The sequence below is a fragment of the Neomonachus schauinslandi genome, chromosome 1, assembly GCF_002201575.2.
Source record: "Neomonachus schauinslandi chromosome 1, ASM220157v2, whole genome shotgun sequence".
Lineage (NCBI taxonomy): Eukaryota > Metazoa > Chordata > Mammalia > Carnivora > Phocidae > Neomonachus > Neomonachus schauinslandi.
Window position 1 is genome coordinate 206393758 of NC_058403.1, and position 10470 is coordinate 206404227.

General features: G+C 63.1%; 1 protein-coding gene across 2 annotated transcripts in view; it reads right to left on the bottom strand.

Moving 5' to 3' along the window:
- Positions 1-936: 936 nt before the first annotated feature.
- Positions 937-10470, bottom strand: part of PRKCSH (protein kinase C substrate 80K-H) — an 11420-nt gene continuing 1886 nt past the window's right edge. The window contains exons 6-18 of one of the 2 annotated variants that reach the window (XM_021705123.1): positions 9474-9591; positions 7872-8001; positions 5351-5435; positions 4658-4736; positions 3856-3942; positions 3400-3564; positions 3200-3299; positions 2622-2691; positions 2253-2342; positions 1823-1897; positions 1635-1734; positions 1373-1548; positions 937-1239 (exon numbers count right to left, since the gene is read on the bottom strand). In XM_021705123.1, the coding sequence (XP_021560798.1) occupies positions 1390-1548; positions 1635-1734; positions 1823-1897; positions 2253-2342; positions 2622-2691; positions 3200-3299; positions 3400-3564; positions 3856-3942; positions 4658-4736; positions 5351-5435; positions 7872-8001; positions 9474-9591 (1258 nt within the window). In that variant the 3' untranslated portion in view covers positions 937-1239; positions 1373-1389. Of the gene's footprint in view, positions 1240-1372; positions 1549-1634; positions 1735-1822; positions 1898-2252; positions 2343-2621; positions 2692-3199; positions 3300-3378; positions 3565-3855; positions 3943-4657; positions 4737-5350; positions 5436-7871; positions 8002-9473; positions 9592-10470 lie in introns of both variants that reach the window. The other variant, XM_044913896.1, reaches the window with a different exon arrangement.

Sequence of the window (10470 nt, forward strand, 5' to 3'; positions counted from 1 at the left end):
CTGCAGAGGGGGCACCTCCCCACACACACCCTCCCCCCCACTGAGGCCTAGGCCCCTGACACCCCCAAGTCTGGGAGGGGACTCCTTTTTCTCAAACACGGAACTCAGCCCAGCCAGGCCCCCTCCCCAGAAGCCATCCCCTCACCCCAGGGGCTGGTTGCGGGGGAGGGCCTGGGGTCTTCCACATCCCTGGGGGTCAGGGGCAGGGCCCGTGGGATGGGGGCTCAGCCCCTCCAGCCCTCCCTTCATCCTGTTATTTATTCAGAAGGTTTCAAATCACGACAGAGTCCATGTTGGAGGTGATAAAGAACTGTAAAAAAAAAAAAAAAAAAAAAAAAAAAAAAAAAAAAAAAAGAAAAAAGACAAAAAAAATCACAAAAACCCAAAACCCAAGAAGAACACTTTGCGTTGCGTTTAGACTATTTATTACCGGGATTACAGGCCTGGCCGCGGTAACAGACTTTTACATGGAATTGTTTAATTATTTGTACTTTTCATGCCAGAAAATAAAAGTTCAGAATCTTACGGTCTCCGCTGTCCGTGCCGGTAGGTGGGGAGCGTTGGGAGTGTGTCATTGGCCCGAGCTATGCGGCCACGCCTAGGCTGCCGTCCCTCCCTGGGCCTGGCTCTCGTCTGGAGCCCGGGGGCCTCCCCACAACGCACCTGGGACTCAGGATGGGTGGGCAACTGGTACGGGCAGAAGCCCAGATGGAAGGGGCCTGGGGTCCGTCTGCCCTGTGGTGCTGGACTTCTCTCCACCGCCCGTGGGGCAGCTCAGATGTGAATCAGGCTCTGGTAAGACCCCAGCTGTGGAGCCAGCCTGATGGGGAACAAGGTCTGGGTACCATCTGCAGAAAGCCGCTTCTCCTGAATTCCCCCCTCCGCCCATCCCTGGCCCCGTGTACACCTGAGCAAAGCAAGGCAGACACAGCCTGGTTGGGGGGGATGGTGTTTATTGTTTTGAGGTCACAGGTCAAGTCACTCATCCCCACCAGGAAGGGAGGCAGACACCGTGGGCGGGGGCGGGGGGCCGGGCGCCTGGGGCGGGCGAACTCCTGTGTTCCACCTTTGGAGACCGCGGGGGCCTGGGGACGCAGCCGCGCCACCCCCGGCAGGGCACGGGGCTCCACACGGCTCCTGCCCCTGTGGGGAGGCTGAGCACACCGGGGGGGCGGGCCTCGGGCCACAGGGTGGGGTGGGCGGTCGGCCCCACCGGGGACATCTCCGTGCCTTGAGGTTCTGGAGCCAGAGAAAGACCACATGAGAAAGACCACATGAGAAAGACGGAGATGGAGGCGGACGGGTGGGGACAAAAGTGTTCCGCAGACCCCGCTGCAGCCCCGAGTCGAGGCAGCCTCAGCCCCCTGCCCACCTCGGCGCCCAGCCGGGCTAGAGCTCGTCGTGGTCGCCGTCGTGGTCGCCGTAGGCAGGCGCGTCGGGCGGCGGCTCAGGGCAGGCGGCCGGCGTCATCAGCTCCATGAGGTACTCGCAGCGACTGGGCTCCGTGGTGCTGGTCACCACGGTCTCCTTGCCACACAGCAGGCGCACCTGGGATGGGCAAGGCAGGGGCTCAGGCAGGCTCGGGTGGGCCCGGGCCCCCACAACCCCTGCCCCCCGCACCCCCTGGCACTCACGGTGGTGGAGCGGTTCGGGCCCTGCCAGCAGCCCGTTCCCTGCTCGTACTTCATGGCGCTGAACTTGTCGTGCTCAGGGCCAGCCCACGAGCCCCAGGTGCTGCGGCAGACAGGGTGCTTAGGGTGGGGGGCGGTGCTGGCGGGGACTGGGCAGCTGGGGGAGGGGGATTCAGTCTGAGCCCACTCACCCAAGGCTGGTGGGGGAGCCGCCGAGCTTGGGTTTCTGAGAGACGAGCTTGAAGGGGCAGAGCCGGTAGATGTACCTGTCACAGGATGGGGACGGTGGGCAGGGGACACGGGACCCCAGGCTCCCCCGTGCGCCCACACACAGGGCCCCCGGGCACCTCGAACTGCGCTGGCTGCCCCTGAGCCCGCCCCCTCACTGCCCCATGACCCCTCCCCGACCCAGGAACTGCGCTGGCGGCCAGTAAGCCCGCCCCCTCACTGCCCCATGACCCCTCCCCCACCCGGGAACTGCGCTGGCGGCCCATGAGCCCGCCCCCTCACTGCCCCATGACCCCTCCCCCACCCGGGAACTGCGCTGGCGGCCCGTGAGCCCGCCCCCTCACTGCCCCGCGTCCCCTCCCCGGCCCCGCCCTGCCGGCCCGGCGCGCGCACTCGTTGGTGGTGAGCTCGTAGCACTGGTTGTACAGATAGGCAAACTCTCCGCCGGGGCCAAAGTCAAACGAAATCTCCTGCTCCAGGTTCCTGGAAGGGGAGGCCGAGCCGTGAAGGGGCAGCTGGAGACGCCACAGCCTCATTCAGGACAACACAGGGAGGCCCACTCCGGCCACGGAGGGCCACTCGGGGACTGGGCTCAGGCTCCCCACCGTGTGGGGCCCCTCCCTGCAGGAGCCACCCTGCCTTACAGGGGCCCCCTCGGCAACGCCCCGTCACCACCTCCCCCAGGGAGCTAGCTCCGCAGCGGGCGGCAGGCGTGGCAGGTGGGAACGTGGCCCTGCTGTGGCCGCATACCCGCCCCCCTACCTGATGGACTCCTCCATGTCCCTCAAGGATCGCTCAGCCTCCTCAAACTTGTTGCGGGCCTCCTGGGCGGCTGGAGGGGGTGGGCAGGGTGGGAGGAGGTCAGAGGCGCCCCAACCCCCGTCCGGGAAGGAGAGGGAGGGGCCGCCACGGATACACTCACTTCCCCTGGCTCCCCTGCTCTGAGTGAGGACCGGCCCCGAAGGCCCCCGAAGGCCCCCGAAGGCCCCAGGGCAGACCCCCGCCCAGCTGCCCAGGCTCTCCACTCCGGAGGGAGGAGGACCAGGACTCTTGGGGCCTAGCGGGCTCCTCGCCTGCTGGGGTGACACAAACAAGCAGCAGCCGGAGGCGGCAGGAGGGTCCCTGGGGGCCGACCGGGGTGGTGATGGTTTCTCCAGGCCTCAGATGCTACCCACCCCCCACCCCCCCACCAGGACGGCCCCAACTCCCCAGGCTCGCTCAGGGCCAACGCAAGCCCATCTCGGGAAGCAAGTGAGACCCATTTCGAGGATCCCTGCAGGTGTGGATGACGGGGAGCATGGATTCGGGCGGGGTCCCCCCCCCCTCCGCCTGGCCCTCACCGTCAATGAAGGCCTGAGTCTGCTCATCGTAGGGCGGCATTTTGTCCTCTTCAGTGGGGCTGGCCGCAGGCTGGGGGGGGGCCAGTGGGGGCGGGGCCTCCTGGGGGGCAGAGGGGCAGAGTCGGCAAGTGCCCCAGCCCCCACCCAGTCATTCCCCCCCCACCCCTGCAAACACACACGTTGGGCTGCTCCCCCTGCACCTGGGAATCTTCCTCCTCCTCCTCCTCTTCCGTCTCTTCCTCTTCCTCTTCCTCCTCCTCCTCCTCCTCGTCGTCCATGGGCGGCGAGGGCACTGGAGACTGCTCCTCCTTGGGCTCTGTCAGGTCAGGCTCAGAAGGCACAGGTGGAGGGCTGGTGGGCAGCACCTGGTGGGTGTGCGGGCACTCGGTGCCACAGGCCGGGTGGTCCACCCCCGCCTCCCCGGGGCTCAAGTCCAAGCTCACACCATCACCCAGCGGGCAGCCTCAGTGTCTCGGCCCCTCCCACAGGGCCTGGAGGGACAGACAGCTGATGGGGGGGCCCTCCCTGGAGGGGGCCTGGATGACCCCGCTGGCCAGGATGGCCCTGTGCCAGAAGCAGAGGCAGTTTCTTTGTGAGGCATTTGGCGGGGGCAGGGCAGGGAGGGGTACTGCATGTCCTCTCCTACCCCCGCTGACCTCGGAGCGGTACTTGTCCCTGATGGCGGCCCACACGCGGTCATAGAAGGCGGGAGCGTCAGTCTGCACATCTCCCCCGAGCAGGGCCTGTGTGCGTGTTGGCAGCAGTGTCAAGATCGGGGCCTCCACGTCCCCCGCCCCACCCCCGGCCCTGTGCCCCAGGCACGCTCTAGCGGGGGGTGCCCTGACCCCCCCCCCCCCCAGCCAGGCCTGGGCGCTGAGGCGGAGCGGCCGGATGCAGGCAGCACAGGCCTGTGGGAAAGAGGGCGGGCCCCAGAGGAGGGGAGAAGCAGGGGAGCAGGTAGGGGTGAGGGCCTGAGCGGCCGGGGAGAGAAACTGAGAGACAGAGAGGCAGAGGGAGCTCCAGAGCACAAGCACCAGAGGTCGCTGGGCCCTTGGGAAGAGGCAGAGGCCCAGGCAGGACAGGGAAGGAGCCAACAAGAGGGAGCCAGCCGCAGCTAGGCCAGAGAGCCAAGGCCGCCCGCGAGGAGGCCAGAGCAGGGTGGGGGGCACACACTCAGGGGAGCACGAGGGGCCAGGTGGGTGGGAAATCTGGCGCGTTCCTAACCAGGTGCCCCCACAGCACCCGTGTGGTGTGCCCAGGTCCCAAAGGGCAGGGAGGAGAGCTGGGCTGCTACCCTCTCACCTCACCCAGGCCAGGCCAGTGGCATCAGCCATCCTGGGCACCCCAGCAGCCCTGGGAGCAGCCCAGGGCCAGCCTGTCCCCCGCCCCCTGGCCCTGAGGTCACCCTAGGGCAATGAGACCTCTACGAGTCCCAGGGCAAGGAGAAGGATGGGGTACCTGAGCTTCCCCTTCTGAGAGTGCCCCGTCACCGTCGGTGTCCAGTTCCGGATGGGTCTGCAGCTCGGTGACCGAGACCCTGCAGGGGCACAGGGAGAGGCCAGCAGGGCGGTGAGGCCCACTGGCTCTGGGCCCGCTACCTGCTCCCCCGCCTTGTCAGGGCCCCTGCCCAGACTCAAAGTCGGAGGGGAGGCAGAAGTTGGGAGAAGGTGAACTCTGGGGTGGGGGTCAGAGGGGGCCCAGTCCCATCTTCTCCCCTGTCCTGAGGACTCCACAGCCCAGAAGGGGCTCGAAGGAGAAACAGAGATTCCATGTTCCCGACAGCTCACCCACCACTCGGCCATTAGCCTGGGTCAGCCAGCAAGGTCAGGGGCACAGTGGGATTAATAGGGGTCTGGCTTTTGTCAAAGTGACCCAAGCCACAGAATAGGCTTGGGAAAGGTAATGGAACCCCCCAGCTACCTCACCTGACTCCTTGCATGTGGGGGGTTCCCTCATCTACCTTCAGGGTTTTTCTGGACCTACTTTATACCTGAGTAAGCAGGGGCTCAGTAAGGGGACAGCAAGCTAGTCCCAACCAGATATGGTTTGGGACTAGCTAAGGACCCATGCTGAGGAGGTGGGGCTCAGGCACAGGGTAGGGGGAGGTGGGAGGAGGGAACCTCAGGCCCAGGGCAGGATGGGTAGACTCACGCCCCATCCATATCGTCGTCCAGCTCCTGGAAGGCGTTGGCCGCCAGCTCCTGTTCCCGCTGGGCCTTGGAGGCGGCCTGCCGCTCTGTGGAGGACCCGGCTCCGTCACCCGCCACCCTGAGAACTGCCCTGCCCCAACACCCCATGTGTCCCACCGTGTGCTTGGCCCTGCCCTGGGTGCCGAGTCGGGCCACTGAAGAGCACAGACCAGGGACGGGAGCCAGGAGCTGCCAAAGGCTGGCCAGGGTGGGGGCCAAGGAGGAGGCGAGAAGTGCCAGATAGTGGGGAGACCCCGAAGCAGGGAGTTGAGAGGTCTGCAGACATGGGGGCTGGGGCTTGAGGACACCCTGGGACTTTGGGTTTGAACAAGCAGGGGCTCGCAGCGACTGTGCAAGGGTGAGCGGGAGATCACGCAGAGGTCGGCCACGTCTGGGAGGCCCCCATGTAAAGCAGCCCGTGCACCCCAGGCCCGCTCTCCAACACGAAGGTCAGGATGGAGACTGGGGTGGGGTGTGGCCAAACCAGGAAGGCTTCCTGGGGGCCCAGGGCGGTGCCTCCTCCGCTGGCCTCACCCCCACCTCGTCGGGCTGGACGAGAAAGCGGCCACAGCGACTGAGCTCCTGGTGTACACGGGGCCTCCGCTCAGCCGTCTCCAATGGGACAAGCAGGGTTCCCTCTGCCACGCTGTGCTTCACCCCCAGAGAGCCCGCCACGCCCCAGCAGACCAGGCTGGCACCGTCCCTCTCCCAGGTGAGGGCGTGAGGCTGGCTGGCCGAAGGGACCTGCCCGCAGTTCCCCGGCTGGCGAAGAGCAGGGCCAGGGGCAGAGCCACAGGATGGGTTAGGAAGCTGGCTTCCATCAGGATGAACAGAGAGAAGAGACCTCCGATTTCCCAGCACTGGGGGGGAAGGCAGAGCTTGGGGACAGCTGTCTGAGTGGCGGGGCCCGAGTGTGCTTCTCGGTGGAGGAGAGGTACCAGCTGGACGCCGCCCCAGAAAGGGGGAAGATAACAAAGTCCAGGGTCTCCCAAAAGCAGTGGAGGGTGGAAGCCAGGGTCTAGGGGCAGAAACAGTCTCTGCTGAGGGAAGGAGGGGAGGCTGCAGATGCCACTGGGGTTCCTGCTCACCTGCCCCCGGGGTCACAAACAGCTTCAGCCTGCCTTCAGGCCCACTTCTCTCCATCCCTGTGCCCCCCCCCCCCGGTCCCCCCCAGCCCATCGCTTGCCTGGACCAATGTGGTCAGCTCCTCCCTGGTTTCCTGGCTTCTGTTCCTCCTCTGTTCAGAATCCTCTATGGCTCCCACCTCACCAGGGGTAAAAGCCTAAGTCCTCCCCGCGGTCCCCAAGGCCCTGCCCTGGTCTCTCTCCCACACCCCTCCGATTCTCCCCACTCCCTCCCTCCTGCCACACGGCCTCCTTGCTGGCCCTTAAAAACCAGACATGAGGCTGCCTCAGGGCCTTTGCACCTGTGTCCTCTGCTTGGCTCCCTCCTTCTCTCAGCAGGCAGGGGCTATCTCCACCTCGGTCAGTGCTGAACCACTGGTACCTGGGATGTGCCCGGCACACAGCAGAAACCCCACGAGCACTGCATGAGCTACTGGATTACCGATTTTATGAGAAACCAAGGCAGACAGAGAAAGGGACAAAGAATGCAGCAGGGGCCCAGGGAGATGGAAGAGATCAGCAGGGTGGACTCGGAGACAGGCTGCCCGACTCCCGGTCACCAGCCCAGGGAGTAGCCAGGGCCACACTTCCAAATCCTTCCTGTAATGCCTGGACCTTTAACTAGTCTGGAGGAGGTTTCTGCCCCACCTCGCCCATCTAGCCTGCTTCCACAGCGTGACCCCCACCGGCCAGACTGCCAAGGCTCCCGATTTTCCAGAATGGCAGCACAACCTGCCAAAAGCAAGAAAATGCTGGACAGAGCATAAGAAACCATCTTCAACCAACCAAAGTGACATAAATTGCCAGGCCAAAGAGCAATTCAGGAAGGTTAAAGGACATGGAAGCTCCCGGCAAATCCGGAGGTCTGTGTTGATGAGAATTTGTGAGACAACAGAGAGGGAATCAAAGCCCCAGGTGGGGAGAATGGGAAAGCCCCCCCCCGCCCAACTAAGCTGTGACCCCACCCCAGGGTGGCCCCCTTAAGGAGAGGCTGGACCAGAAATCACCCTGCCTGTTCTCACACCTCCGCTCCCACTGCCTGACAGGTTGGAGGGGCCTCCAGCCTTCATTCTGGATTCAGGGGATCCCCCAGTGGTAGTGTTCCCATGTGGCTGGCAGAAAGAACAGCACCTCCTCTCAGAAAAACAATCACTTCTGCTAGGCTGCAGATTATTCCTACGAATGACTTTCGAATACAATGACCAACGCACAGGCGAAGACAATGAGGCGCACGGAGGACTGAGGCAGCACGATCCAAAGTCAGCGGACACGAGAGCCAACAGGTATGAGCATCGCTCCCGGGGCCAGGCGCTGCCCAGCCAGAAGACAAGGGCCAGCCCTGGCCACCCCATGACGTACCCTCCCACCGCTTCTGGTGCTGCTCTTTGGCCTCCTTCTCTGGCTTCTCGGCCTCCTCCTTCACCATGCGCAGCATCTCCACCTGGTCCTCCAGGGACTTCTTTCCAGCCTGTAGCTCAGCGAGCTTTTCCTGGGTGGGCAAAAGGCAAGATGCCACCTCTCCTTCTGTTCTGCCTTCTTCCTGAGCGCCATCTCCCTGCCTCTACGCCACAGGGTGGCCACAGGTGACCTTCCCGAAGCACACACCTCCCTGTGGTTCCCCGGAGCTCACCAGAGAGAACCCTGAACACCTCGATGCAGCCCCCCCAGTCCTGCATAACCAGGCCCACTGCTCCAGCCCCGGCTGTCTCCCCACTATCTTGACCTGTAGGCTCCAACTACCCCGACAACATTTAGATTCCCCAAAGGTTCTCTGCCTCCTGTTCTTCACACATGCTTTCCCTCTGCCTAGAACACTCTGCATGGCTAACTCCGAATTAGCCCACAGATTTCAGCTTAGATAGAGGCCTTCTCCTCCAGAAGCCGTCCCTGCTTCCTGCCCCCACGACAGGTGGGAGGAGGAGGGAGACTGGGCACGAGTCTCCTCTCTGCCTTATAGCCCCAACCCAAACGACCCTTTTTCCAGGGGCCCTGGGTGTCCCTTTGGCATCTGTCCCTCTCAGTGGACAGTGTGCCCTTGAGGCAATTCCAGGTCTGTTTCCAGTCTCATGCCCACTACACCACAGCACATTCTGGGCCTCTGTGGATATTTCAAGAAGGAACGAGTGTGCTGTGTGGATGGGGCCCCCAGCTGAAGGGTCTTAGGCCAAGCCCCGCCACGGGATCATTTTCCTCCTAAGACCTTGGCCCACATCTCAGCCTGGCCTGCTCCCAGGATCCTCCTACCGCCCCCAGGAGGGCAAAACTCACTTGGAGCCAACTTCACTGCCTGGCTCCCTCACGATCTTCTGAATTCAGAAAGGACTTCACTGCCCCTCCCCACCGACCTCAAGAGGGGCCTCACCAGCCAGGGCATGGAGGGGAGAAAGACCCAGAACCTTCCCTGGGCAGAAAAACAGAGCTGAAGCCCTCATGCGGAGAGTCTGGCAGAAGTCCAGGGGCAGTGCTGAGGACTCTGACCCGTCTAACAGCCCAAGGGGGTGGTGGGCAGGGGAGGAAGAGACACATGCCTGGGCACACGATTTCTCCCAGCCCCTGCAGCACTCACCCTATGGAACTAACCCGGCTGCTCTGACAATGTCTTGAGTCCGCCCCCAGAACGGGGAGGTCACATGGTCATCAGCCTCATCTTACAGATGATGGCACCAGGGTGCAGAGAGGCGTCCCTCCTGTTCTGGGATGCAGGAGGACACTCCTCTAAGCCCACTTCAGCCTGCCACCAAGGCCTTGTGCAAGACCTGTGCCGACCACCACCTGGTAACGGCTTAACCAATGACCAAACAGCCAGCTGACGAATGGGTGAACCAAGGCACACACAGATGGTAACTGGCCCCAGGACTCCACTAGTCCGGGGCAGGTGTCAATCCCACCCAGCCTCACCAGCCTATGACTCCAGGCCTCAGGGCCCAGACTGTCCGGGGCCGGCCCCACGGGGTCCCTCACCTGCTTCTCCTCCCGAGCCTTCTTCCAGTCCTCGATGAGGATCTTCTTTAGGCGGAACCCCTCTCGCGTGACCTCTGCCATCTGCTGCAGCGTCTCTCTCTCCTTACGGCCCTTCTCCCTGGGGTGGAGGGAACACACAAGCACCACCGGGGAAGCCCTTAGGGCTCACAGCTCTGCCTCCTCCAAAAGGGCTCAACCTACCTGCTGCCCACCCCATGTGGGGAAACATGGAGCAAGCCCCCCTCTCCCCCCACTTCCTCAGAGCCCTTCATCCCTGTCCCTGAGAGAAGGGGCAGCAGTCAGAGTTCGCTCACTGTAGGGATCTAGGAGAGGGGCTAGGGAATGCTCGGATGTGGGGCTAGAAGTTGCCTCCCAAAGGAGAAAGAAAAGCACAGAAATCACAGACTCCTAGACGAGAAGGCCATCTGATGGCTAACTGTGTTGCCCTTGACCCGCCCTGTACCTAAAAGATCTCCCATCAGGTGAGTTTACAAAATATTGGGATTTTCAGCTTCTCTGAAAAACAAATCTAGCTTGTCCACTTGTCTTCAACCGCCCGGAGTCAAGGGACAGGTGTTCCTTTAAATGCCACAGTGCCCACCACTCCCTACTGCCTCACGCTCGGCTGCCTTCTGCTGTTTATACCACCTGCCTGGGGGCATTTCAGTTTTCAGGTCCTGCCACAAGGGCGGAGCGATTCAAAGATCGGAGTCTCAAATTAGACGGGCCTGGGTTCAAGCCCTGACTCCGCTCTGTCCTAGCTGGGGGAACCTCGGGGAAAGTCACTTTTTATTCTAAACTTGACTTTCCTCGTCTGCTGAATTGGGAAACAACGGTGCCTGCTTCTGGGCCAGCGATGGAGTGGCAATGTGGTGTTTGTTCACAAGGCACTGGCAGAGGGAGCACTCGACGGACAAAAGCAGAGAAGAGAGGGGCGTGGTTCACTGGGTGGGGCGAGGCAAGGTCAGGGGCGGCAGGGTTGGCCATCAGATGGGGG